The sequence below is a fragment of the Jaculus jaculus genome, chromosome 1 (assembly GCF_020740685.1).
Source record: "Jaculus jaculus isolate mJacJac1 chromosome 1, mJacJac1.mat.Y.cur, whole genome shotgun sequence".
NCBI classification, from domain to species: Eukaryota; Metazoa; Chordata; class Mammalia; order Rodentia; family Dipodidae; genus Jaculus; species Jaculus jaculus.
The window spans coordinates 155,736,186-155,762,316 of NC_059102.1; the positions used below are offsets into that span (position 1 = coordinate 155,736,186).

The 26,131-nt window shown below is 55.2% G+C and overlaps 1 protein-coding gene across 2 annotated transcripts in view; it reads left to right on the top strand.

The window, feature by feature from the left end:
* The window catches only part of Kcnq1 (potassium voltage-gated channel subfamily Q member 1), a 390,510-nt gene that overhangs the window by 46,874 nt on the left and 317,505 nt on the right, over positions 1-26,131 (top strand). For both annotated transcript variants that reach the window (XM_004654224.2, XM_045150057.1), the window contains exon 2: positions 17,328-17,418. In XM_004654224.2, the coding sequence (XP_004654281.1) occupies positions 17,328-17,418 (91 nt within the window). The remainder of the gene's footprint in view (positions 1-17,327; positions 17,419-26,131) is intronic.

Below are 26,131 nucleotides of genomic sequence, written 5' to 3' on the forward strand. Positions count from 1 at the left end.
TATTGTCTAGTCCATGAGGTGCTTGCTGGGTATGTAAGGTATCTTGGGTAGATTCAGGTTAGGTGTTGTAGATGAGTGAGACTATGTGTCGATTTTTTTTTTTCCTGTGATTGGGTAAGTTCACTGAGAATGATCTGTTCCAGGTTCAACCATTTTTCCTCAAATTTCTTTGTGTCATTTTTTCTTACTGCTATATAGAATTCCATTGTGTAGATATACCACATCTTTGTTATCCACCCTCGGATGGCTAGCAAGTGGACTTCCCAGAATGCACGTGACTCTTGTGTCATTGAGGACCCTGTAGTTTGGCTGTGACCTTGCTGCCTTCCAGTACAGAAACTGCTGAGCAGGAGTGGGCAGGGGCTCTGCAGAAGAAAGATGCTGGGGCTGGGCAGATGGCTCAGCTAGTAAAGTGCTTGCTTCCCAGGCATGAGGGCCTGAGTTCAGTCTCCAGGATCCGTGTAAAATGCTGGGCATGATGGTGTGCACCTGTATTCTCAGTGCTGGAGATGTGGAGACAGGGGGATGCCTGGGGCTTGCTGGCTAGCCAGTCTAGCCTAATTGGTAAACTCCAGACCAGTGAGAGACTCTCTCAAATAAAGGTGAATGGTCCCCGAGGGACAAGATCTGAGGTTGGCCTCAGGCCTCCGCATATGTTCATATATACATGTGCACCCACACACACACGAACATGTACACACACACACACACATATACAACACATATAAAGACACGCATGGGGGAGGAGGCCGGATGTCTTTATTCTGGTTTCTTACAGAGCTTGAGGAAGGCTGAGGAAAGCCGCATGCTCAGGGCATACCCTCCCTCCCTGCAGGCCAGGTACACACAGCGCACCCGCATGGGCACCTCTCAGTCACATCACTCTGGGGACCACGGAGGCAGAGCTGCAGTGCGGGAAGGGAAACTGTTAGAGGCGCACGGCACTAGCAGGTGTGAGCCACGTTCTCAAGGGGTTTGACTTAGCAGCTGTAAGGGAAGCTTCCAGATGAGGCCAACCCCTGGAGATTGGGCTATATAGGAAGTACAGCTTGAGGGACAGAGAACACCTAAAGGTTTTTATTTGCTGCTCCCTGAAACCAAAAATTTTTGTTTTTAATACCTTACATGTTACCAGCTGGGCTGTGAGGGAGAGCTTGGTGGGATTCTAGGGCCCCTGTCCTTTGATGCACTGTGGTCCAGGCCTCCTGGCCTGGCAAGTCGGACCTTCTGCCTGAGACAGCCTGGGCTCAGTGTGCTTCACTTGGTGTCCTGTGGCTGGAAGGCCAGTCTTCAAGCACGGGCCCGGACGGTGTGTGGGAAGAGGATTTGTTCATCAGGCAGGGTCTGTAGAGGATGTACTGGGCTATTCTGGGCAACAGGCAGGAAGCAGCAGCCCCGGCCCAGGGTCCGAGAGGGGGTGGCATGGACAGCTCCAGATGCTGCGAAGGTGTCCGCTTGGCGTCCGCCTGATGTCAAGCCGGTGTCAGTGTTTCCGCCCCACCGTCCTGCTGCACCGTTTCCCTTTGCTCTGTCTGCCCCCCCGCCCTGCCCCGCTGCTAGCTGTTGGCTCCAGGTCTGGGAGAGACAAGAAAGTGGGACCCCTGGAAGAAGGGGCCTCCGTAGCCACTGGCTAAGCCCAAGGTGGCAGGTGCCAGTGGGGGCTCTGGAAGGGTCCGGGCGCGGCGTGAGGCAGGCCACACGTGTTCTCAGGCGCACACTGCCTCAAAGCCCTCTCTGAAGCTTCCTAGCATCTCACCCTGTGGCTTGCGGGGCACCTCCCGTTTCCGTGGTGGCATCCACGAAAGCAAGTGGTCCCTGCTCCTGATGCCACCCTACCCTCTCTCTCCCAGTTTGGGATCTCTGGAACTGAGCTAAGTGCTCTGTCAGTTTGACAGCTGATCACAGAGCCTTCCCTAATCCTGAGAGTGAGTCCTGTGCTTAGAAACGGCTCCTGGCATGGCTGTGGCTTCCCGTGAGCCCGCTGTGAGCAGCTCTCCCTGTCCTTCACTCTGCTCCTGCTACCCCGGCTTTGAGCCTCTGCTCTGTAACCCGTGGCCCCAGGGCCTTTGTGCATGCACTTTCCTGTCTGAAGCAACGGTCTCCACCTTCAGTACTGTTCGTTACCTAGTGTGGCCTCCCTGCTCCACCACTCACTCACTGTGACCTGCCGTCTTTGCTTTTCCCATTGGGTGATTTGTGCAGTGCCCCCCCCCCTTACTCTCCCTTCTCCATGACTGTGTTCTATCACCGCTTCTGGAAAGCCTGGCATGGTACACCCTTGGGGCTTTCTGGGTGCGGATATCTGAGACAACAGTTGGGGTGAGCTGTGGCTTGAATCCCTCACAGCTATCCCTGTGAAGAAGAGACCGGGGCTTGTGCCTTTTACTCTGAAGCCAGGGTGCTGCTGGCAGGCTTTTCTAGAAGAGAACATCAACGCCATTTCCTAAATCTTTCCAGATCCCGAGTGGTTTGGCCAGACCTAGGCATCCTCTGTGATCGGCCTCTTGGTAGACATCGTCCTGCCAAGTCCTGGTCATTCCATAGCTTGGTAATTCTCCCTGTGTAGCTGGTGGTGGGTGACGGGTGCTAAGTGAGTATCATCTAGCCTCCTGGCTGTGGACACCGTGGCCAGAGTCCCCATCTGGGCTGGGGACATTCAACCTGAAGTAGCTCATAGTGGTTGTCAGTGACTCTACCTTCTTCCCTCCCCTACCCCAGGAGACCAGCCAATTCTTCCACCAGTCCCCCCACCCCAATCCAAGCCACTCCTCTTCCTAAAGGTTGGATGGCTGTGGATGGCCTCCAGGACCACCAGCCTGGCAAGCCTTCAGGAGTCTACAAAGTCCTGGAGCCAGGGAGAAGGCCCTGGCATGTGGAGCATATATCCTCATCTTCATGCAGGGGGAGAGCTGTCCTGTTTCCCCCCCCCCATACCCATGGGTACTTGGGTTTCCCTGGGGAGGGCGCAGGTCGCAGCAGACGTGGATGTCTGAGGAAGAAGCTCAGAGGAAGTGGACTGTGTCCCCGGCCAGCTGGAGGAGGAGGAAGTTGGGTGGTTTCCTGAGGGAAGCCCCCAGAGGCCATGCCCAGTGTGCCAGCTCTGAGTCTCGTCCTAGCAGGATGGTGGAAAGACCTTGCATTTGGTCTAGGTTCCGCTGAGTAGAACCAATCCCTCCCTGCACACTTGTCTGGGTCCGAGGCCTTGAGGGCTCAGGGCCCTCCTGCCCCATACAGTGACTTGAGAACTGCATTTCCCCCACTTACAGTGGCATGAGTGTGTCTCCAGGGCTGTGCCTGCCTGTCTTCCAAGTGCCAGGGGGTTTGCGTGTGAGGGTGTCGTTTGGAGTCTAGGTGTGTGACCCCTGACCTCAAGCTTGGGTCATGCCCACTGCTGACTCCTATCTTCCTCCTTGCTCTGCCAGGCCGTGCCCTGGCCTGCCCACCGAACCTGCTGCCATGTGCAGTCGTTGAGTGCAAGCTGAGGTTGAGGGTGGGGAGGCCTGCACACCCTCATATTCCAAGCTAACTGTGGGCCCCTAAAGCCTGGGATGAGGGCTTCACTGGAGGAGGTGAACTGAGGTTCAGCGGTGCACTTGACATGGGGAGAAGGGTTAGGATGGTGGGCAGGGCCACGGGTAATGGGTCAGTGGTGGCTGCTGGCTTGGGAACCCTACAGTCCTTGGTGATCGGTGGTTCCTGCTCAGCGTGACCGGGGAGTGGAAGGGCAGGGAGTGAGTGGTCCATTTGGACCCCAGGGTGCCAGTGCTTTCCAGAGAGGTTTGGGGCTAGATTTGGGGGACAGCAGCAGACAGGTGGTGTACCCATCATGGATGACCAGGGAAACTGTCTCCCTCAACATTTGGCTCCTACCACATCCCTGTCCCCTTATCCATGGGCCCCATATCCCTGTCTCCCCATTATCCCTGCCCCCCCCCTCCCTTTTGCTGGTTGCAGTGATTGTGATCCTCACCAGGACATAAGGCTGCCAGAAATGATGATGCCTCTGGCCTCTCCTACAGCCGACTTGACCTCCAGGAGCTAGCGGGCTACAAGTGAAGGCAGTGGTACGTGGAGGTTTCTGGGGACACCCTTGAGGATCACCCTCCCCCCCACATGCCTTTAAGCCTTGACCTCTACACCTTCTTGCTTTCCCATAAGGCCACCCACCATGGGCCTGAGGCCAGGCCCTGTCCATGTGGGATGTCACATGGCCACAGCATAAGGTTGCAGGGATCCCAAGGCCTCCCGGCTTGTGGTTGAGGGCACAACTATCTGCCAAGAGTCTGGCCTCACCTAGGCTCCAGCCAAACAGCCACATTCAGGAGGCACCAGCCGGGGCTGTGGGACCCTGTGGTTACCATGGCCACCATAAGAGCCTTGTTTTGTCAGCAGAGTGTGCTTGGCCTAGAACTGCTTTAGGAAAGCTCGGGGGAGAGGGGTCTGGGAGATGGCTGGCACTTGGGGAAGGGACTCAGGAGAGGGCCAGGGACCTGGATCAGGAAAGAGGTTGTGACTGCCCTGGCATACCCAGCCAGGCCCTGTTCTTAGAAGGTGGCAGAATCCCTGAGAAGAGAGCCATGAGTCTGGGCTGCAGGCCAGTTCTGGGTCTCCAGGTCTCCTGAGCAGTGGGACATGGTTGCATGACCTGACTGCTCCATTCCAGTCCAGCATGTCCACATGGGCGTGGGACACCAGGGTGACATTCAGTGGGTTCTGAGGGTGGTCATAAGCTGTCGTGTGGTCATCTGTGCAGGTTGGGGCTGCGGCTCTGGTTGGGGTAAGAAAGTCAAGAATGGGTGTCCTCATTGCCTTGAGCAGTGAACTGGCCTATGCCTTGCTCCTGTGGTCTGGCCCTCCCATCCAGAGCAGCACTGAGGCCGGGTGACAAAAAGCAAGTGCAGCTCCAGTCCACAGGCGTGTCCTGCTGGGGCCCCGGCTCCTGTTCCGGTTCTGCTGGTCCTTTGGGGATAACAGATTTTGGGACCAGTGGATCAGGGTGAGTGGATTATGAACAGAAGGCATGGGTTTTGGAGCCTCTTTTTCCACCTGAGAAACTGGCTGTTGGTGTCCACCATCAAGGTGCTCAGACCCCAGATAATGGTGTGTTATCTACGTAAGTCAGCTCAGATGACCAACCATGGAGCGAGAGAGGCCACGTTCTGAGGGTGGCTGGGAGCTCTGCGGCGTCTTTGCGTCTGATATTAAGGTTCCATGCCTGTATTGTCCCAGAAGCCTCAGCACTGTTGTTCTGATTTTCGCTGGTTGGTGAAGCCCACCTTGCCGGCTGACTTGCTCTGCCCTAACCCACCGCACCGTGAGAATCCTGTCCCAATAACGTAACAGCTGGGCCCCAAGCCTTGGTCCCGGCAAACACGTACTGAGCACACTTGGGATGGGCTCCCTGCCCCAGCCGACCTGTTATGGGGGGGTGAAGGTGGGGCCCTGAGCTCCATGAGGTCTTGCTAAGGCTGTACTCTGCTGGGGGCCCGGGCAGTTGCTAAGCTGTCCCCTCTGCGGGCCTTGCAGGGCGCCTCTGGGGAGCTGGAGGCTCTTCACATCAAGTGCTCCCAGGGCTGATCAGGGCTCCTTGGCATCCCTGCTCACGCTTACAGATGCCGCCTGGTGTTGATATGTGGAAACTGCGCCTGAATCTCACTTTAATCCCTCAGTGAGCAAGGTTCCTGTCTTCTGGGTAAGCACGGGTCCTTCTGGACATGGAGGCTCTGGATGCAGATGGTCCTATCTTAAGTACACGAGGCTGGGGGCGTCCACCTGCCCACCCTGCTTTTGGGGTGCCAGCTGCTTCATGCCAGCCCATGTCTTCCCCTCTCCTCTGAGCTGTGCATGAATTGTGGGCCCCCATCTCTGAGAAGTGCCCCAGCATCGTCCCTCCCGAGGGAGTTTGAGAGAGGGAACTGACCTTGCCCAGCTGCAAGCGCCCCCTATTCCAGGCTCGCGATGCCCTGAATGGGAGTGTGTCGGGAGGGAGGAGCGTTGGAGGTTGTCCTGAACCATTCAGCCAGCCAACACTGCCTCCCTCAACTAGTGTGAAGGAGGCGAGCCCAGGCCCTACCGTAACACCCACGGCTGCCTGGTCCCGATGGGGTGCCAGGTCACTCCTGGCTACATGTTCAGTTCTAGCTTCTACCTGTCATGGCCATGGCCACATTGTTGGGATCGCCTCCCTGGTGGCCACTGGAACTGAGCAAACTTCAACCTTGGACACTGGCTGGCTGCTGCTGGCTAGATTGAATGTAGGAGCCCAGAGCTGGCCGGCCGCACAGGTCACAAGGGCCAGTCTGATGGCGACCCTGTTTTACTGAGCATAGGCGCTCCTGATGCATTCCTGCTCCTTAGTGGAGAAACAAGGTTGGAAATTACCCAACAGCTTGGTAGTCAGGGGTCCCTTGTATCTTGTAATGGGGCCCAGACTACACCAAGAGAGGCTTGATCTAGATACCAGGAGGAAATTTCCCAAGTAGGGCCGAATCCTCCAAAATGCAAACAACTGCGGGTATCTGGTTGGGGGGACGGGGAGAGGAGGGAAGGGTCTGTGCCAGGCAAGCCTGCTGGGGCCGGGGCTATCCCGATAGAGATACGCCCTCCGTGAGACATGGGCAGCGTCTGGATGGGAGCGTGTGTGCAGGTGTGTGTGACCTTCTCAAAGCATGTCTGACCCTTACCCGTTCCTGGAGGACAGTGAGTACCCTCAGCAAGTGAGTCTAGCCTGCCCTAGCAGCACCTTCCAAATGTACCCTCTGGGGCCTCTTGTCTGGAGGGCTCCGGAAATCAGGGCTGGGTGTGGGACTAGTATTCTTTTGTTCCCGCCTGTGCTGGCCTTCTTGGGTCCCCTGGGTGAAGAGCCATTGATTCTTTTGTGAGCAGTTGGCCACCCTGCAGTGACCGTCCTAGTCTCCTGGGGACAGCCTTCTGTCAGGCTTACTTCCAGGCCTTGCCTTCCACCAGTTCACTCCTGGAGGGCTAGGTAGCCTGGATGCCCCGCTGTTCCCTCGTTCCCTTCTGGGCTTTGGTTTTCTAGGAGGCTTCAAGATGGGTGGGGAGGAGGCTTGTACTGGTGCCCAGTTCCCACTGACCGCTGAGTGCTGTGTGATGCTGCGTGGTTCACAAAACCTCTCTGATCTTCCCCTTTCAGTCCTGTGAGCAAGGGACTGGATGACCTTTGGTTCCAAGTGGACAAGAGGAAGTGTGGCTCATACTGGCACATTCCTACCTCTCCTCACCTGGGGTCTGTCACTTTCCCAGCATTCTGTGGGGATCACTGTGCCCTGCTGGGGAAGACCCCGCTCTGCAGGCAAGGGGCCCTGTTGTCTAGCTGGAGTCTCAAGTCTTGACTCTGTGTGATGCTGGGGTGGGCCCAGGGGCTCAGCTGAGGCTGGAAGCCAGGCGCTCTCAGGGCAGCCTCCATAGCCTCATGCTCAAGTGAGTGCTGTGAATAATGTCATGCTGGGTCTCTAGGGACTGCAGATATGCAGACACTTGCTCTCTACCTGTCAGAGCCTCGAGGTTTCACTGTGGTCTTCCACTCCTCTTTGTCAATAGAGTTTCCCTGAGACTCAGCCCCACCGTGGCTGTGAAAGAGGTCGAATCCCATCTCTGGGGCCCAGAGGTGGGCTCTCCTGCTCCGTGCTCTTCCCTCCTACCTCAACTGTGTCCCCACCTCCCCGCCACATCTAGGTCACTTGGTTTCACCAGCAAGCCCAAGTCCCCTCAGCTGTCACCTCTCACATCCCTGGCTATCTGAGGACACCAGCCACCCTGTGGCTCTAGGGGAGGCACCTGGACACTGGGGCTCTGGGGAAGCAGTCGAGGGAGGCCTGAGGGGCTGCTTTGTTTCTCTGGGGTCACTGGTCAACCCTTTGGAAAGTGGCTGGGAGAAGTGAGTCAGGCTTCCCAGAGCTGGGAGAGGGGTTTAAAACTCCTTGCTGGGCGTGGTGGTGCATGCCTTTAAACCCAGCACTTGGGAGGCAGAGGTAGGAGGATCACCATGAGTTTGAGGCCACCCTGAGACTACATAGTAAAATCCAGGTCAGCCTGAGCTAGAGTGAGACCTTACCTCGGAAAACAAACAAACAAAACAAAACAAAACAAAAAACACCTCCTTGTGGTTTTAATCTCCTGATGGAGCCCAGATCGTCAAATCAGCACACTTCAGGGCGTTTGAGACAATGGAGTGGAAAGCTTACCTCCCAGCCAGCCAAGTTACCTATTGTGCTGTCCTTCCAGCCATAGATCACATTCCCTACCTACCAGAACCTTTTGCTCTAATGAGGTACAACCACCACATTGGCCCTGGAAGGGTGTGGAGCCAGCATGGGTACAGGGAGGAGGGGTGGGTGGCCCAGGTGAACCCCATGCTGGAAGGCCCATCCAAATGTAAGGGTGCTGGACTGAGGCTGATGGGGAGGGGAATTGGGGGCAGGGCTGAAGTTGAGGCCTGTGGACTGCGCAGCTGAATGCCAGGCCCCCGTAGCCTCGGACCAGCTCCCTGGGCATGCCCCAGAAGGCGGATGTATGTGTGATGGCGACCAGGTTGGGGGGGGGCAGATTGTGTGAGTCCAAAGGTCCTGACCTGTTTTGGGTGGCTGCCCACTGCACATGGGAGTCTTGGGGTGCCCTTGTACCTTCAGCGTACTCCCAGCTCCTCTCTGCTCAGTAATACGAGAGCCACATGGTGGCCTCAAGGAGACACTTCTGCCGACACTTCTGTTATGTGGGGATGTGTATTAGAGGAGCAGAACCATTGTATTAAAAGGGAATTTATTGGACTAGCTTACGGCAGTCCATCAACAGCAGTTTGCAGGCCTGAGAGTCAAGGAACCGCTAGCTCAGTCCACGAGGCTGGAGGCCTCAGCAGTCCCAGTCCGGCACTGAAGGCCTGGAGACGCCCTCCCTGGAGAGCCGCCGCTCTTCAGTCCACGCTGGAAAGCAGGGAGCAGCCAGGTGGGAGGAGGGGATACTTTTCTTTCTAGAGCTCCCTTAGATAAAGCCCCCACCCCTTGAGGGGGCCGCCCATCCTCCTTCAGTTAATCCTTCCTGGAAGCAACCTCACAGACCCACTTACGGTAATGTCTGTGGATTCCTAAACAGATCAAGTTGAGAGAAAACTGTCACAGGATGTGACCTGAATTTGCCAAAAGGTTTTACAGAGGGGATCCAGCAAAGACCTCCAGAAGACAGGGAAACTGAGTTTATTTTGATTTGTCTTAAAGCCTATGGCACTGAATATATAATTTTGCCCATTTATCACCTGTTCTCTCTCTCTCTCTCCCTCTCTCCCTCTCTCTCTCTCTCTCTCTCTCTCTCTCTCTCTCTCTCTCTCTCTCTGTGTGTGTGTGTGTGTGTGTGTGTGTGTACACGTTGAGGGGTGTTCATGTGTGTGTAAATACATGTGGAGGTCAGAGGACAACCTTGGGGAGTCAGTCCTCTCCTTCCACCTTGTTAAGACAGGGTTTCCCTTGTTTCGATGTTGGGAACACAAGCTAGCTGGCCTACAAGCACCCCGATTCTCCTGACTCCTCTTCCGTTGTTGTAGGCGGTTGTGATTACAGACGCGGGTGTCACTTGCATCCAGCTTTGCATGGGTTCCGAGGATCCGGGCTTTAATCATCAGGCTGTGCAGCAAGCGCTTTTAACACCTCCCTGCCCCATGCCTGGCATTTCGACGTGGGTGCTGGGGATTGAACTCAGGCAGCTCTTCATGCTTGCATAGGAAGCACTTTACAGACGAAGCCATCTCCCCTGCCCCATACCTAGCATTTTTATATGGGTTCTGGGGATCAAACTCAACTCTCCATGCTTCCATGCCAAGAATTTACTGATCAAGCCATCTCCCCAGCCTAACACCTGCTTCTGATGTTTAAGAATTCGGGACCTGCTGAGAATCGCCATCAGGGGTGACTTGTGAGTTACTAGACTAGGGTCAGCAGTGACCCCAAAGATGCCAGGCTTGTGTCCCTGGAGCTTAAGATGTAGCATCATGCAGGGTGAAGAATAACCTCTTACTTTTGAGGACTTGAGAGGAGGCAACTATACTAGACTGAGTGAACCACAAGTGTTCTTCCAACAGATGGTCAGCAGCACTGGACAGAAGAGGAAGCCACAAGGCCATGCAGGCAGAGAGGGTGATTGCTGCTGTAGCCCCAGACAGTACGTGGAATGACATGGTCATGTCACTCTCAGGGCCATGCCCCCAGGATTAGCCAGCCTGGGATTACTGCCCACCTGGTCCTGGGTATGTTCCATGCTATATCGGTCCTCAGTGTCTCCACAGATGCTGGCATTTCATGGTCTCCCGTCCAGGGGTTCTTGAGTATATGGAGGTGGCCTGGGCTTGGGACCAGCTGTGACTCACCTGTGTCTCCTCACATGCGACGTCTTCCACCTGGGCCTTAAACAAGGGAACCTATGCCCAGCCCCTGTCGGGTCTTAGGCCTTCAGCATGCACTAAAGGATGTCCCTTCAGGAGATCACCTGGCCTGGGCCACCCAGAGCAGAGTAAGGAGGGGCTGCAGTCAGCAGTTGAAGACCTTAGAGTCCCCCAACTCCCACCAGCACCATCTAGTTGACAGTGGCTGGTGATACTATTCCACTTCCTCTGTTCAAGAACAGCCCTGGCATTCCTGAGGCCACTGTCTCCTCTGAGATGACAGGACAAGACCACATCTAACCTGGAGCAGGGCAGCCAGGGCGTCCAAGGAAGGTTGCGGGGAGGGGAGGAGGAGCAGTAGTTGGAGGGTTCTTCCTTCAACCTCAGTTAGAGGTACACTGGGATCTTTCAGTTACTTGGTGGGGAGCAACAACAATAGCCCCTAGATGTGGCTTGGGGTTTCATCAGGGATATTTAATCAGTGGAAGTTATACATTTAAAACCCGTCATGCCCTGGAACTGTGCTGCATGCAAGTCACATGGTGTGCTGGAGACTCTGGGACCAGCCAGGCTGCCTGCAGGTGGGCTGATATGGGCCTCGGTCACAGTTGGCATTTATATGGGTGCTGGGTGTTTGAACTCAGTTCTGCATGCTTGGAACCCAACACAGCAGGTTATGTGACACCCATCCACCGTGCACCTCCCTGTGCCTGTACAAAAGCCCATGATGGGAGAACCTGTGGTGTAGATGTCCAGAATCTTTTTCTCCTATGAACAGGGACAATGCTGCTGTCCAATGGGGCCCGGGGCTCAGAACCTCTGGGTCATCATTCGCATTGTCCTTGTCCCTGTTCCCCCTGAACCACTTAGGTGGTCTTAGCTTCTTGTTCTAGGGCTAGGCCTAGCAGGGCTCAAGGCTTTCAGTGTGAGGACTGACTTCTCTGAAACCTTGCAAATAAGGTGAGGTACTTGAGGGCTTGCATGTTAAACAAGAACTTTTTCAATATTATTTACTTTTTTATTTGAAAGAGAGAGAGGGACAGAAAGAAGAAAGGCCAGGCGTGGTGGTGCACACCTTTAATCCCAGCAGAGGGAGGCAGAGGTAGGAGGATCACCGTGATTTCGAGGTCACTCTGAGACTACAAATAGTGAATTCCAGGTCAGCCTGAGCTAGAGTGAAACCCTACCTCCAAAAAAAAAAAAGAAAAAAGAAAAACAAAAACAAAAAAAACAAAACAACAACAAAAAGAAAGAAAACAAGGGCTGGAGAAATGGCTTACTGGTTAAGGCACTTGCCTGTGAAGCCTAAGGACCTAGGTTCGACTCTCCAGGTTCCGTAAACCAGCTCCACATGGTGGTCCATGCATACGGAGTTCGTTTGCAGTGGCTGGAGGCCCTAGCACACCCATTATCATTCTCTATTTCTCTCTCTCTCTTTGTCTAATAAATGAATAAATAAATTAATTAATTAAATTTTAAAAAGAAAACCCTGTCATACCTTGGGCTTTAGTTTGTCTAAAGAGCCCGTTGTCTGTTGATGGGCTTGGGGAGTGTCTCCAGTGGGGGCCATTAAACACCCTCGCTTTCCATTGGCAAAGTCATCCGCTCGGTTTTCTTTATAAGACATGTTCTTTCAGCTGTGGTGACACACGTGCGCTGTGACAGCGCGCCCCTTGCGGTCACGTGTGAGTGCTCAGCTCGGCGCACCCACAGTGCCACGACTTTCCCCAGTGCCTTTCTGGAACTGTCCTGATGGAACGCTGAGTCTCCTCTCGCTCCCAGCACCCATTCTCATTTCTGCACCTCCAGATCTGGTGATTCTCAGGCAATTCTGTGAGCTGGATCCTGAAGTGTATGTCCTTTGGTCGCTGGCTTATCTCAGTATATTGTCCGTCAGGTCCACCCATGTTCAGTGTTCCTTTCATGTGTGACATTTCCCCTCAGATGAAAACTTCTAGAGTATTCCCTTCATTTTTTTTTTTAAATTGATTTGAGAGCAATAGAAGAAGAGGCACAGAGAGAGAGAGAATGGGCCTGCCAGGGCCTCTAGCCACTGCAGACGAACTCCAGATGCGTGCAGCCCCTTGTGCCTCTGGCTAACATGGGTCCTGGGGAATCGAGCCTCGAACTGGGGTCCTTAGGGCAAGTGGGGTCACAGGCAAGTGCTTAACTGCTAAGCCATCTCTCCAGCCCCTCCCTTCATTTTTATATACTGACTAACTCAGGCAGACAGATACTACGGCTCTAAGGTTCTCTGAGAAGTCTCAGTGTTGCATCTGGGTCCTGGAACTTTAGCTTGCAATGGCAACTGGCTTGTGGGCTGGGCCTGAAGGCTGAAAGGAACAGGATTCCTGCTGTTTGATGACAAGAACATGGCCCTTCTTAGTGGGGTGAAGGGAAGCCAGGAACAATGTGGCCATCAATGCCCCACACCTGAGTAGGCCTGGAAGCCTGAGGGTCCAGGCCCAGCCCTCTGGTCACCTGGATGCCTGGCAGAGATCAGCATGTGGGAAGCGGGGGGTTCTCTGAGTTACAGCCCCAACCCTGCAATAGCTGGCCCATCTGCAGCCCCTGTTGTGCTGTGCCCTGCGCCTCTTGCCGAGACAGCCACGCGGCACTGGCTAGATGTCACATTCTTCTGTGTTCCCAGGGCACCTGGCCACGGAGATATTGAAATGATGTCCGATAAGGTGTTGGACGTCCCTCAGGGCTGGGCTGCGGTCAAGGCTGCTGAGGTTGATTTGTGGAGAAGGGAACAAGTAGGTTATTGTCCCTGGGAGCCTCCTGCTCTTACCCCTTGCAGCAATCCCCCTGGAAATTGGCCTGGGTTACGTTGGGCTGTCCAGGGTCATGGGTGTTTTGGGGGGCCTCAGTTTCCCCTGCTCCTGGTTGGAGGCATGGAAAGGGTGTCCTGTGACTCTGTGACCTTGAGGCTCTGGTATCCGTGTTGCTGGGGTGGCAGGGTAGTGGCCATCCTGCAGAGGCAGGAGGGACACGATGTGGGCAGCTGGCCCGGGAGCTGCTCAAGGGCAGAGACCCTGGCGCGGCCTCTCTGAGGCTCAGAGCTCCACCCAAGGCAGGAACAGATATCGTGGCGAATAAGATAAAATGCATTTTATCGGCAGTTAGATAAAATACAAACTTCACTGTGTAATTCTTCTCAAGCAGCGTGGTGTGTGCGCAAATATTTAAAGAATTGGTTAGCCTTTGGAGTACGGGAGGCCAAAAGAAAGGCAGCACGTGGATGCAGATTGCCACTGCAGTCCCTGACCCCAAGGTTCCTCAGCGGGTCCCCGTGGGCTGAATAGGGCCACCCTCTGGTGGATGCAGCTCCCAGTCCCTGCTGCCCTGCCTCACCTGGATCCATGATGGTTTTCTGTCCACATCTGGGTTCATCCTGCTCCTCTGCCCCAGGGTCCACAGGCTTCCCTGCTGCCAAATAGGGTGCCCAGTGGTCTTCAGGGAGTAGGGGGCTTCTATATGGCCGGCCCTGTTCCAATCCCTCAGTGCAAGTTGTTGCTGTCTCCCACCAGCAGGTGGCCCACCTGAGTCCCTGAGATGCCTGTAAAAGCCACTGTGCCCATGTAGCTCAGTCCTTGGTCTCTGTGACCTTGCCCGGCTGTGGGCTGTGGTGCCACGTGCCGTGCTTGGTTACCGTAACCATCCGTCCCTGGAGCAGGACGGTCAATGCTCGATGGTTATCCCCACAGTGAAATAACCGAAAGCCCATGAGCTATACCCCTTGTTCTGCCTTGGTTACACCTCCATGTGCCCTCGGGAGCCCTGGGAGTCTTGGTTTATCCTCTGAGAACAGCCAGATTTCAGCATGGTGCTGCTGTGGCCTGTCAGGCTCTCACAGGACCCATGTTACTCTCTGTGCAGCCCTGGCCAGGGTGACCAGTGAATGGGCAGGGCCATGCAGTATGTTAGGAGGACTTCCTGCAGCTGGGCCTCAAGGAAGGTTTTGCCACATCTTTGTGGGTGGGGAGGCACCAGGAGCTTGGGGCCTCCGTGTGAAGTCACTGCCTCACTTCTGGGTGCTGAGTCCCTGCGTGGATATGCTCTGCCCCGCCCTCCCCTTGAGGAGGTGGCCATAAACCCCTGTGCTAACAGAGGCAGGGGGATACGTAGCCATGTGGCCAGGGAGGGTCATCCAGTGGGGACTCTCTCTCTCCAAGCAGATCCTGCCCTGGTCCCACATGTGCCCACTGGTCTGGGGAATGGCCTGCTTGGCACCTCTTTTGCCCCAGGACAGTTCTTGTGTTTGCTGTTCGCCTAGCTGGGCTGGGTCTACCTCCACTTCCTTGCCCCCCAAAATCAAAACAAAATACATACCCAGAATTAGCTGTGACCCACCCCACATGCGAGTAGCCAGGGAGGAGGCTAGGACAAGGGGGCTGAAGCCAGACAAGCCTTGGGGCTTTGGGATACAGCTGGGGTGCATGGCTGTGAACGAGGCTTCTCCTGTGGTCCTGGATGGAGGTCAGGGTAACAGAAGGCTGCCCTCCTCCACCTCATGCTTGCGTGCGCGCACGCGTGTGTGTGTGTGTGTGTGTGTGTACATGTGAAAAAGATCCTGGCAGGAAGCACTGAGCATGCCAAACAGAGCCTCAGGTCTCTGAGGGGGTGTGTGGTAATACTGAGGCCTTGCACAGGGTACAGAGGCCACCCAGGGGTCCTAATGGCTGCAGATTTTGTGCTTTGGGTCAAGCATGCTGGTATAGGTGGTGGCCGAGGGTCAATGCCAAGCTGGAACTGTTGCCCACCAAGAGGTGAAATGGTTGTCATGGGGACAGAGTGGTCACGGAAGGGGGTAGAGGAGGGCACTCAGTGCTGGAGATTAAGTGAATGTGTGTCCATGTCGGGATGCCTGTACCACCGTGTACCAGGTCTGCCCTGGGTTCTTGCTTTTGGGACACTTGCAGTCTGCAGGTGTGCCACAAGTGCCACGTTCCGGCTGGGGCACCTGAGTGTAGAGGATGTGAGAGAGGAAGCGTGGGGAACAGGGTGGAGGTCAGGGCAGCAGCCTCTACACCTGGGAGACAGGGCTGCCCTCTAGTGAGCTGAGGTGCAAAGATCCGGAGCCCACCAGCCAGATCCTTTTCAGACCAGCCAGAAGGGAAGGCTGGATAGTCGAGTCTGGGGCCACCATGGTGTCACACTGGCTAGTGTTACCATGTTGGGGGAGCTGAGGATGGAGACCAGCACTCTGGATGGGGTGGGAGGGTTGCTCCATAGGGGAGCAGGCTAATGCAAGGAATGGGGTGCCCATTGTGGGGAAGGCGTGGTGAGCGGTGACTAGGGGCGTTGGACCCGGCAGCAGCAGGCACAGTGAGGCTGAGGAGCGGAGGGGGTAAGCCTGGTCTTTGGTGTCGTCAGTCTTCCAGGACCTCTGGATGGTTGCACCAGCCAGGAAGGAGTGAATCCACCCACAGGAGCTGTAGGGGAGCTTTAGAGTGCCATCTACCCCTGGGAGCTCTGTGACTGTATTTAGGCAGTGCCCCCTGTGGCCTCAGGGAGGAAGGATGGGTGGGCCAGGCCTACAATGGACAGACAGGACCTGAGTTGAGAAGGAGGAGCCTGCGTTCCTCCAGGGGATACGGGGTACAAGTAGTTGCTGGGGTGGCCTGGCTGCTGTAGGGCAGGGGTGCAAGGGGTCTGTGTATGTGAATTCTCTGTCTACCCCTCCTGGAGCCCTCAGGACCATTTTTCAGCTTATCCTATTCCCAAGAACCCACTGGGAGAGTGTTTGGCTTCTGTAGCCCCTTCCCCCCCCCACACAGAGTGCTTCCCTATCTGCTGCCCTGTCCCCAGGCAGGAGCAGGACTGGGGGCCACTTGGCCTGGTGACACCCAGGGACTCTGAACTCAGTGGAAGGGAAACTTATGATACCCTTGGTATCAGAATAGTGACCAACTAACTGTGCCCTTAGTGCCATCTGTGTCTAGGGTAGGGGGCTTATCTTTTTGGAAGCAGATTTTGAGCCAACACTGCACACCAACATTCTTGGGCATTCTGAGTCCAGCGCTGATGTCCAAGTCTAGACCATTCAGCCTTGCTAGGGTACCCTGGTCCTCTCTCCCAACCTGTGGCCACCAGTTTGTGCCTTTACTATGGACGGGCTGGCTTGGCACAGTCACAAGGCAGGAAGTCTTGGGGATGTGGCAGTGCAGGACATTTCTGTGGTTGTGCACGTGTGGTGTGTGTGCATGTGTGTGTGTGCGTTTGTGCAGGTGTGCATGCGTGTGTGTGGAGTGTATGCATGTGGGCGTTTGTGTGTGTGTGTGTGTGTGTGCAGATGTGCATGCACATGTGTATGGAGTGTATGTGTATGGGTGTTTGTGGATGTGTGTGCAGGTGTGCATACATGTGCATGTGGAGTGTATGCATGTGTGTGTGCAGGTGTGCCTGCACGTGTGTGGAGTGTATGCATGTGTGTGTGTGGAGACCAGAGGTTGACATCAGGTTCTCCATTTTATGTTTGAGACAGTATCTCTTACCAAACCTGGGGCTCATCAATTCAGTTAGACTAGCTAGCCAGCAAGCCCTGGGACCCTCCTTTCTCCACTTCCCCAGCACTGGGATTGTAGGTGAATAAAGGCCACCATGCCTGGCCTTTATGTGGGTGCTAGGAATCTGAGCTCAGGCCCTCATGCTCATGCAGCAAATACTGTCCCTACTGAGCAATCTTCTCAGACACCAGTGAGGCATATTTGAGGGGCACAAAAAACTAGGGTCTGTCTCATTAACAGAAGACAGCTTTTGTCTTACGGCCTTCACTTTTGAGTGTCCAGCCTCTAGCTGAGGGTCTCTTGGCCTTGGCAGCACTTGGGAATCTTGTTTGCAAGGGTCCCCGGGAGAAAGCTGTTCTTGGGTGTCTGCAGTGGGGCGGGAAGAGGCACCCGGGATGGGTGCTGACTACACATCCCCTGTCTCGCAGCTTCCTTATCGTCCTGGTCTGCCTCATCTTCAGTGTCCTGTCTACCATTGAGCAGTATGCAGCCCTGGCCACTGGGACCCTCTTCTGGATGGTACGTAGGCACTTGGGACCATAGCTGGGTGCCACTGATGTTGGGAGTGGGACTGGTTGACGCAAAGCCACCTCTGGCCTTTCTACCACTAGTTTCCTGAGGCTGTTGGGGTAAATACTTCCCTGGTGTCTGTGCCTTCCCCTGGGATGCGCACTGAGGGTCAGGAGGCCTGGCGGGGGCTGAGCTGGAGCTGGCTGTTAGGATGGCTTCCAGCTGGGGGGGCTGCTGAGCTTGGCTGAGAAGGGAGGACTTCAGGAGGACATGGGTACAGTGGAACTGAGGGACATGGCAGTGCCCGGGGGGCGGGGGTGATTCATGTGTGCTATTTCTGCCTCATGAGCCCTGTTGCAGGTGTTGCAGATCGGTTCTCACCCCAGCCACCTTTCCTTTAGCTCAGGAGTCGCTCAGCACCGTGTCACACCTGGCAGGACCATTCTGGCAGCCCTGGAGTGCTTGGGTTTGTACATAACTCACATAGTCCCTTCCTACAAGTGAAGTGCCTCGCGCCCTGTCCCCAGGGCAGAGCAGTGTTTAGTCAGTTTGATAACTTCTCAGCTGCCAGGCCTGCGACCCCGCCTCTGCTGCCTGGGCGACCCCATGCTGTGTAAAAACGTGAAGCCGCCATCTGTGAGCCCCTGAGAGGAGGCCTGGGTCGGACACTACAACCAAGGTAGATCCAGTTTTGTCAGGCCTTCTGAGAGTCTGGAGCCGGTGACTGTGAAGATGGAGTGCCCCAGATGTCACCATTCACCCCAGGGCCAGGCATGGGGCCCGAACAAGACAAAGCAGGGGCCGCGCCTGCTCTGTGGGGTCTAAGTCCAGCAGAGGTCTGAAGTGGCTGTGAAGCTCCCAGGAAGGTGGGCTCAGGACCAGGGTGACAGGGTTACGGGGCTCCATAGATCTGGAGTAGGATGGCAGGCAGGGTCATGTCTGGCAGGGTATAGCTGGTGTCTTTTTGCATTTTAGGGAACCTCCTCCTGCCTTGATTTCTTTCTACACAGGGGCAAGGACTGTAATCCGCTTCCAGTAGCCCAGTGCATGGGGCTGGCCCAGGGGGCTGTTCGGGCTTCCCCACGAGCTCCTGCCTGCCAGTCCAGCAGGGTCCTGAATCACTGTGGCTGCGCAGTGGTACCACTTTAACTTTAAATGGTCAAGCTGATTCTCCCGTTCTTGCTTCTGAATTTTGAGCCACCGGCCAGGGCTTGTGGAGTCACTGGCTCTGGCCCTCTCCTGTGTCATCGCCTCTCCTCGGAGTGGGGCTGTCACATGTGTTCATACTGCTGGTTATTTTGGAGACCCCAGGACCGGGCAGTGAGCAGTCAGTGCTCTATCCCATCCTGGGCCTTTCCAGCTTCGCAGAGCCAGCGCCAGGCATCCTGGGGCCTCCCTGCACTGTGGTCTACGGCGGACACCTGTGCCGTTGCCCGGTGGCTTTCTTTAGGGGCTCCCAGTGACTTCCACTTGTCCGCTCCTCCCAACAACCTGGTGGTCAATGTACCCAGCCTAGGACACACCTGGCAGCATTTGATTGACTAAGTTGGGAACACCCACATGTCTGTGGTCTCTAGCAGGTGGTGTCTCTGCCCCCCCCCTGCCCCCGCCCCTGTGGAGGACGTTGGGGTTCTGTGGATAGGATTTAGGGAGCTAATAACATTGGCAGTAACATGTTGTCATTGGAACGTGCTGTCACCAGAGGGCGCCTTCGCTTATGTTTCCTTCCACTGAGGACTGCATCAGGTCTCACAGCCTGTGATGTTGCTGTGCTTGCCACAGATCACAGCAGGTCTTCCCTCAACTATGACGGCAGCAGTTTCAAGCGTGGGTCAACGTGGTGTCTCTAGAAATAACACCCGGCTGATAAGCACATGAATGTGCGCATTTCCTGGCTGGGAAACCCTCCATCCCTGGTTCCATGTGCCTGACAGGATGTACTAAATTTCAAGCCAGCGTCTCCCCTGCGTGTGTTGGACTTTCAGCGTCCATTTTGCAGAATAAACCTTTTGGGTCGTGGCAAACGATCTTCCCTGCTGGCCAGATGGTGCTCTCCTGCGTGACTGGGGACCTGTGCACAGCACCCCCATGTCCTCTCACAAAGCCGTCTTTGTCTTGTCAGGGGCCGTCCCTGTGGCCCTGGGTGCACAGGCCTCGTGTGCAGCAAGGTCCCCACGGTTCCTGTCCCATCCCCACAGCTCCTTCGCCCACCACACCACAGACACGGATCTGCCCAGGCGTTGGCTGTGGCACACCCTGGCTGTTGCTCGGGGCAGTGGCTCGGGCTCCTCCCTCAGGCACCAGAGTTCTGGAGTCCTTGTCTTGAAACTTGTTCTGAAGGCCAGGGCCCAGGGTGCCTGCTGCTGCCTAGGCTGTGAGGGCCTGGCTGTCAGAACACTGCCCTGGGGAGATCTCTGAGCACACGTCCATGTGGATGTACATGTGTGAGCACGCGAGCGAATGTGTACACACGTTTACTCCCATGTATCTGGATAGGCATGCATGCCCATTGGTGCATAAGCCGTGTCTTTATGTGCACATGTGTGACTGAATATGTATGTGTGAGCGTGGGTGGATGATTACGTGTGTTTAGTTATGGCTGAGTGTGAACATGTCTGACTATACATGTATGCACCTTGTACTGAGTATGCAGCCATGCGTACCATGTAGTGCTGTTGTGTGTAACTGTTCATGTAGCATGTGTTCACATGTGTGCATGCCTGATTTCACCCGTTCTGCTTCTCACCTATTGGCTCTGCTCTGGGACGCTTGGGCCCCTCATCTATAGAAATGTCATTTGTCTCTAATTCTCTCTCCTTGCGGTCCCTGTCCTGCCTGGCCTCTGCTGCCCTCTTCTGTCCTGGCTCTGACCCTTCTGGGTCTTGCATGCCATCTGACGGATGCTCTTGGGATAGAACACACAGGTCCCATGGCCCTATGGCCAAGGCAAGTGTGGGTGGGGACTTGTCATGACCACACCTCCCCTCTCTGTCTCAAGTGAGCTCCTCCCCACGCTGTCTGCCTCCCAGAAGTGGCTCTTTGTCCACCCCTGTGAGGGCAGTGACCCCGGCTACCTCCTTTGTCCCCCTTCCCACTCCTCTGGGCATGCTCCCCCCCCCCACAGCTGAAAAGAGACTTCACAGAACAAAACCCTGAGCAACCCAAAGCTCTCTGGGCTGTGTGGGATCCTTCCCAGCTCTGTCTCATGCCTGCTACAGTGCCACACTTTCAACCCTCCCACCTCCTACCTTTGCCTCCCTTTATCTTACTCACTCCTAGCTGCCTCAGGCCCTTTGCACATATGCTGCCCCTGGCCTCACCATTTCTCTGCTGCTTAACAGGATGATTCTGCCCATTGTTTTTTTTTTTTTTTTAAAAAGAACACACATGTATACTATGTGTGGTGTGGTGTGTGTATGTATTTTATGTGCAGGTACATATGTCCTCTGTGCATGCAGGTCAAGTCCAAGGAGAATGTTGCTCGCCTTCTTTTACTGCTCCTCCAGTGTCCTTGGAATGGAGTCTCTCACTGAACCCACAGCTGCTGTTTTTAGTCAGACTGGCTGACCAGCAAGCCCCAGCAGTTCTCCTCCCTCTACTGCCCATAGGACTGGGGTTATAGGCACTCATGGCCACGCCCAGCTGTCTACATGGGTTCTGGGGATTGAACCTCCAGCCCTTGTGTTATCTGCTGACCCATTTCCCCAACCCCTCTGTTCTCCTCCCAGAACCCCTGCTCTCTCCTTGGAAGTCTGGGTATGATAGGATTCTGTGGGTGGCCCACAGCTCCTGCACACTGGTCCACGTTCCTCCAGGGCAGGCTCCATGGTTGCATTCACCCTACCTTGCCAGCGTGGTGTTTCTGGGTTGGTTTACTCCTCTGCAAGCCAGGTTCCCAGAGCTTGCTGTGCATGGGCCTTGATTTCTTGATCTGTAAGATGGAGAGGCAAGAGACAGCCTCAGACTGGACCTTCCCACTTGGTCTTGACATGTTTTTGAGCTGCGTTCCCACTTGCTGGCCTTGGGGGAGTGGACCCTTTAAGGTTGGCCATGTCTAGTTGCCTACTTCAAAGTCATGGCTTTGGAAGGTGTTCATGAAATGAGGTAGACACGGGTCTAGCCCGGATGGACGGACCAGTAGGGAAGTACGTGGGGCTCTAAAGAGTCACCTGTGTGGGATACTGAGGGGGATGACTAGGGTGGTGAAGAGCAACTGTGTGGTGGGTGCAAGTGGACAGAGACCCCCACAGTTCATGACCTTCAGGGTGGATCAGCTCCTGGTGCAGGCAGGCGTTGGGAGTATGAGAACAGAGATCCGTGACTTGGTGAGAATGTTTTTTTGGCTCCAGACTGAGGGACATAGTGATATGTAGGTGCTAGGTGCCATGAATGGGGGGGGGTGCACATAAGGAGCTTCTAAAGATGTTTGTTTTGTCCGGGCGTGGTGGCGCACACCTTTTAATCCCAGCACTTGGGAGGCAAAGGTAAGAGGATCACTGTGAGTTCGAGGCCAGCCTGGGACTATGTAGTGAATTCCCGGTCAGCCTGGCCTAGAGCGAGACCCTGCCTCAAGAATATAAGAAATTTAAAAGAAGAAAGATGTTTGTCTTGCCATGAAGCTGACAAGGACGGGCATTTTAGCCAGACTGCAGGAACACCAGGTGGCACTCTTGTCACATACATCTCGGCCACTGGGTTGGGCCTAGTGCTGAGCTCGGGAGCCCAAACCACAGCCTGGGGTGCCCCACGGGGGCCCAGGGCTAGGGAGCTGTGCGAGGAATTCTGGGAGCATGCTGGGCAAATGGTGGAGAAAAAGTCACGCGAGGCCCGCCCGGTGCTCCGGCCGCAGCGCCTGGCTTTTACGGTGCCAGAAAGCTATTATCTCAGCCAGGGCCAAGGAAGCCTGGCGGCCTCCGAAGGATTAAGCGTTCTGCTGAGCCAGGCATATTCCATGGGCCTGAAAAGCTGTTCTTGGAGAAATCTGGTCCCAGCCAGGCCAGGGTCCGGCTGGAACTTTGGACAGGAGTCCTGCAGGTGTGGTTGGCCTTGGGACCTGTTTGTGGCCCTAGGGAAAGGCACCCCCACTTGATCACTGAATCCAGAAAGGCTGTAAGTGCAACGTGGCAGATACGTGTGTGCACGCACCGTGTGCGTGTGTGCTGGGTGTGCACATCCTTGCGTGCCTGTGTGCGCACACACCCGTTGGAGGCTCTGTTCCACTCACAGGCTTGTCTCTGCTGAACCCACCCATCCCTTCTTGCAATAGGAGACCCTGGCCCAGCTCAGGTGAGGGTTGTTTTTTTTTTCCTTTTTTTTTTTTTTTTTTTTTTTGTCTCCCTAACTCCAGCTTGTTTTCAAACCCCACACAAAGAGAGCTGCATTGAAAAGCACGATACAAACACGCGGTCTGTTCGCGCGCCCCATGGCCCGCATACCAGGGAGCTGTCCCGCCATGCCTGCGGTTAAAACCCGTGAGCCGCGGCCAGAGGCCTGGGGGATGAGGTCATCGTCATGGCTCTGGCTTCCTTCCTTGCTGTGAGGCTCCCCAGTCCTGTGGGGTGACCCACCTCCCTCCAGCTGGACCCTCTGCTGGAGCCCCACCCTGGCTTTCTGCAGCCTCATCATCGGTGGGCCTCAGTTTCCCAGAAGCAAAATGAGACCCTGGGGAATCGGAATCCCTGATGCTGCCCCTGGCGGGTCCCGCTTTTCTATGGCATAAAGTCAGGCTGTCCCCAGTACCCCCCGCCCCAGCCCTTCATTCACTCTCAGCATGGCCTTGCATGTGGTTACGTGTCCACACCCTTTGTGTTAATGGTGACTTTAAAAAAAATTGTTTTATTTATTTACCTGAGACAAAGAAAGACACACACACACACACACACACACACACACACACAGTGAGTGAGTATGGGGCACCAGGGCCCCTTCCCAGTGTAAACAAACTCCAGACACATGAGCTTCTTTGTGTATCTGGCTTTATGTGAGTACTGGAGAATCTAAGCTGGGCCATCAGGCTTTGCAAGCAAGTGCCTTTAACCTCCGAGCCGTCTACCCAGCCCCTATGGCAACTTTTATTGGCATTAATGATACCTGGCATGGTGTCACTCGCTGCTGTTGTAGGGTTTGCCTCACACTGAGTTTTACATTGTGTGAGCTGGGCTACCTTTGTGTCGTGGTGTATCTGTGGCAAGACATGTTTGTTTTGTGTGGTCTGTTGTTGCCTAGAGTTTGTGTCGTGACTGGGGAAGAGCTGACTGCTGGCTGGGGGTCAGGCTGTGTTGTACGTGGTACACTGTTGGCATCTGTACCTCATTCGGTCATGTGTCACACAACCCTGGTCTGGTGTCATAGCTGGGAGCCCTTGCCTGGACAGCAGGCACCACCCTTCTCTGTGAGCTTTGTGCACATTTTGGCCCTCTCCCTGAAGAATCTAGTTTGCAGCTGAGGGAAGGAGACGCCTGTAGGTTGAGTCACTGCTGCCCAAGGTCAGGGGACCAGCGGGCGGCTCAGGTTTTCCATTAACAAACCCAAGGTCTGACTACCTGGATGGCTCCCCCAGCTCCCTGCTCAGAAAGCTCCTCCGGCCTAACAGAGCTCCGTCCCCCAGGGTCACTTGGGGTGTGCACCCAGCCAGCTGTGCTCAAGAGTCCTCTCGCCCTCTCCCTCTCCTGAGCTCCTGGGTCCCCTGGGGAGATGTCCTCTCCTCTCTCAGGATCAGGGCTTATCTGTCCCTTGGTCTCTGGTAAACAGAATTACCACTGGCTGGCTTTTGATGTTCTGCTTCTAAACACGTCCTCCCAAGATGCCCTTCCTCTCTGGTTAAGTCGCTTTCTCCCCCATTCATCCAGCCAGAAAATGTTTAAGTCCCAGATCCAGAAAGGTGGCCTTGTGCCTAGGCTGGGAGGTCATGGTGGCCCTGGACCTCTGTCAGCTCCGGGGTCTGCTGGCCAGCCCTGGGCTCCCATGGCTAGTTCTTCCACTCCCCTTGCCTGATACTTCTCAGGCGACTGTTTCTGGGTCTCCATGTCCCCTTATTCTAGGGACAGCCGTTGTGTAGAATGAGGGGCTCATCCCACTCCTCTGTAGCCTCATCTTAAATTACATTTAAGTTTAATCTACTTCCAAATATGGTCAAGCTGATTCTGACACATGAAGTGGGGTGACACAGTTCACCTGATAACCCAGAAGTTTGTGAACCTTGGCCCACAGCCTGGCTGCATGTCTGTGTCGATAAAGTTTTACTAACACATAGCCATGCGTGCTTGTGGGTGGGTTGTCTCTGGCAGCTTTGGGTGTTTCCACACCAGGAGAAGGACTCTGTGGACCCCCTGAGCCTGGAGCACATACTCTGGCCTCAGAGAAGTTAGCCAGACTCATCCTAAACTAGTTAGCAGGGGAACTTCTAGAGCATAGCCATGGATACATTCATTCATTATTTACTTTTTTTTTTTTTTTGAGAGAAGCCCTCAGGTAGCTCAGGCTATTCTTGAATTAATTGTGTAGCTGAGGATGGCCTTGTACTCCTGATCCTCCTGCCTCCACATCTTGCTGGTGCATTTAAACCGGCACGGGGATTGTTGCCAATATATACCCACTTGCCTTGGTGCACTGTGAGGTGTTTAGTCACGGCCAAGGCTCAAGTCTGTGTGCAGCCCTTGTGCTTAGAATACACCCACCACTGCAGATGCCCCGGCCCGGGCTTGCCAGGTAGTTTTTGCTCTGCCACGTTTGTAGTTTCTCTCTGCTTCATACCACGTAGGACTCAAAGCTGTATCCCTTCCCCTCTAGAAAGCCTGGAAAGGAAAGGCCCTTCTTCCTGCACAGCCGCGGGCATCTCCGGTAGGGTGCGTGGCCTCTGCCGTCATTCCAGGGCAGCAACCTGTGGGTGGGCCTCTTCGGCGGGGAGCACCCACTGCCTCCCCTTCGTGGTCCCTCTCTGTCTCGGCCTGCAAGGGGCAGATGTGCTACCTGGGCACAGGCCTCTGACCCCAAAGGTGTCTGTTTGCAAAGCAGCCCTTTTGTGGGACTTGGGTGGCGGGGGTGGAGGGAGTGGGCAGAATGTCTCCACCACTGTAGACGTAGTTCATGGCCTGCTGGTCCCCGGTCCCCAGGTTGGGATTTCCAGGGTTTAGACTGGCCGCCGCCTCACTATAGAGGCGACCATGTGTGATGAGGGCGCAAGATGCTCCCTCGTGTAAGGCTTCGAGCTCCATGAGGTGTGAAGGCAGCCATGCTTGACTGGCACCCAGGCCTGTGGGTGGAGGGGCCTGCATAGAACGGGCAAGCTCTGTGGAGTCACCACCACCTCACATCAGCTGCTGTGCCAGGATTGCTATACCCATTTTGTTCAGAACAAAACAACCCAGGTTTGGCTGAGTGACATGGAGGAACAGGGTTGAGGCTCCCATGCAGGGTCTGGAACGGGCAACAGGGGACCTGGGTGGAAAGTCATGCACCCCCTTCTTCACAACCCTTCCAGGTGACGCTTGGGTCCACAGGAAAAGGGAGGAGCCTCTGCCTTGGGTTTGAAGGCTGGTCCACATGGCTGTAAAGAGATCCTTTAAAGGTCAGACAGAAGCCCTGGATCAAGGCTGTCCTCAGACCTGCGCGCTGCTAGTTGCCAGGAGTCTGGGTGGTGAGCCCTTGTCTCTAGGGCCTTTCCCACGTTGAGTCAGACAACTTCGGGCTCTGTGTGGAAGCCTGGGCACAGGCCCTGGCTGGT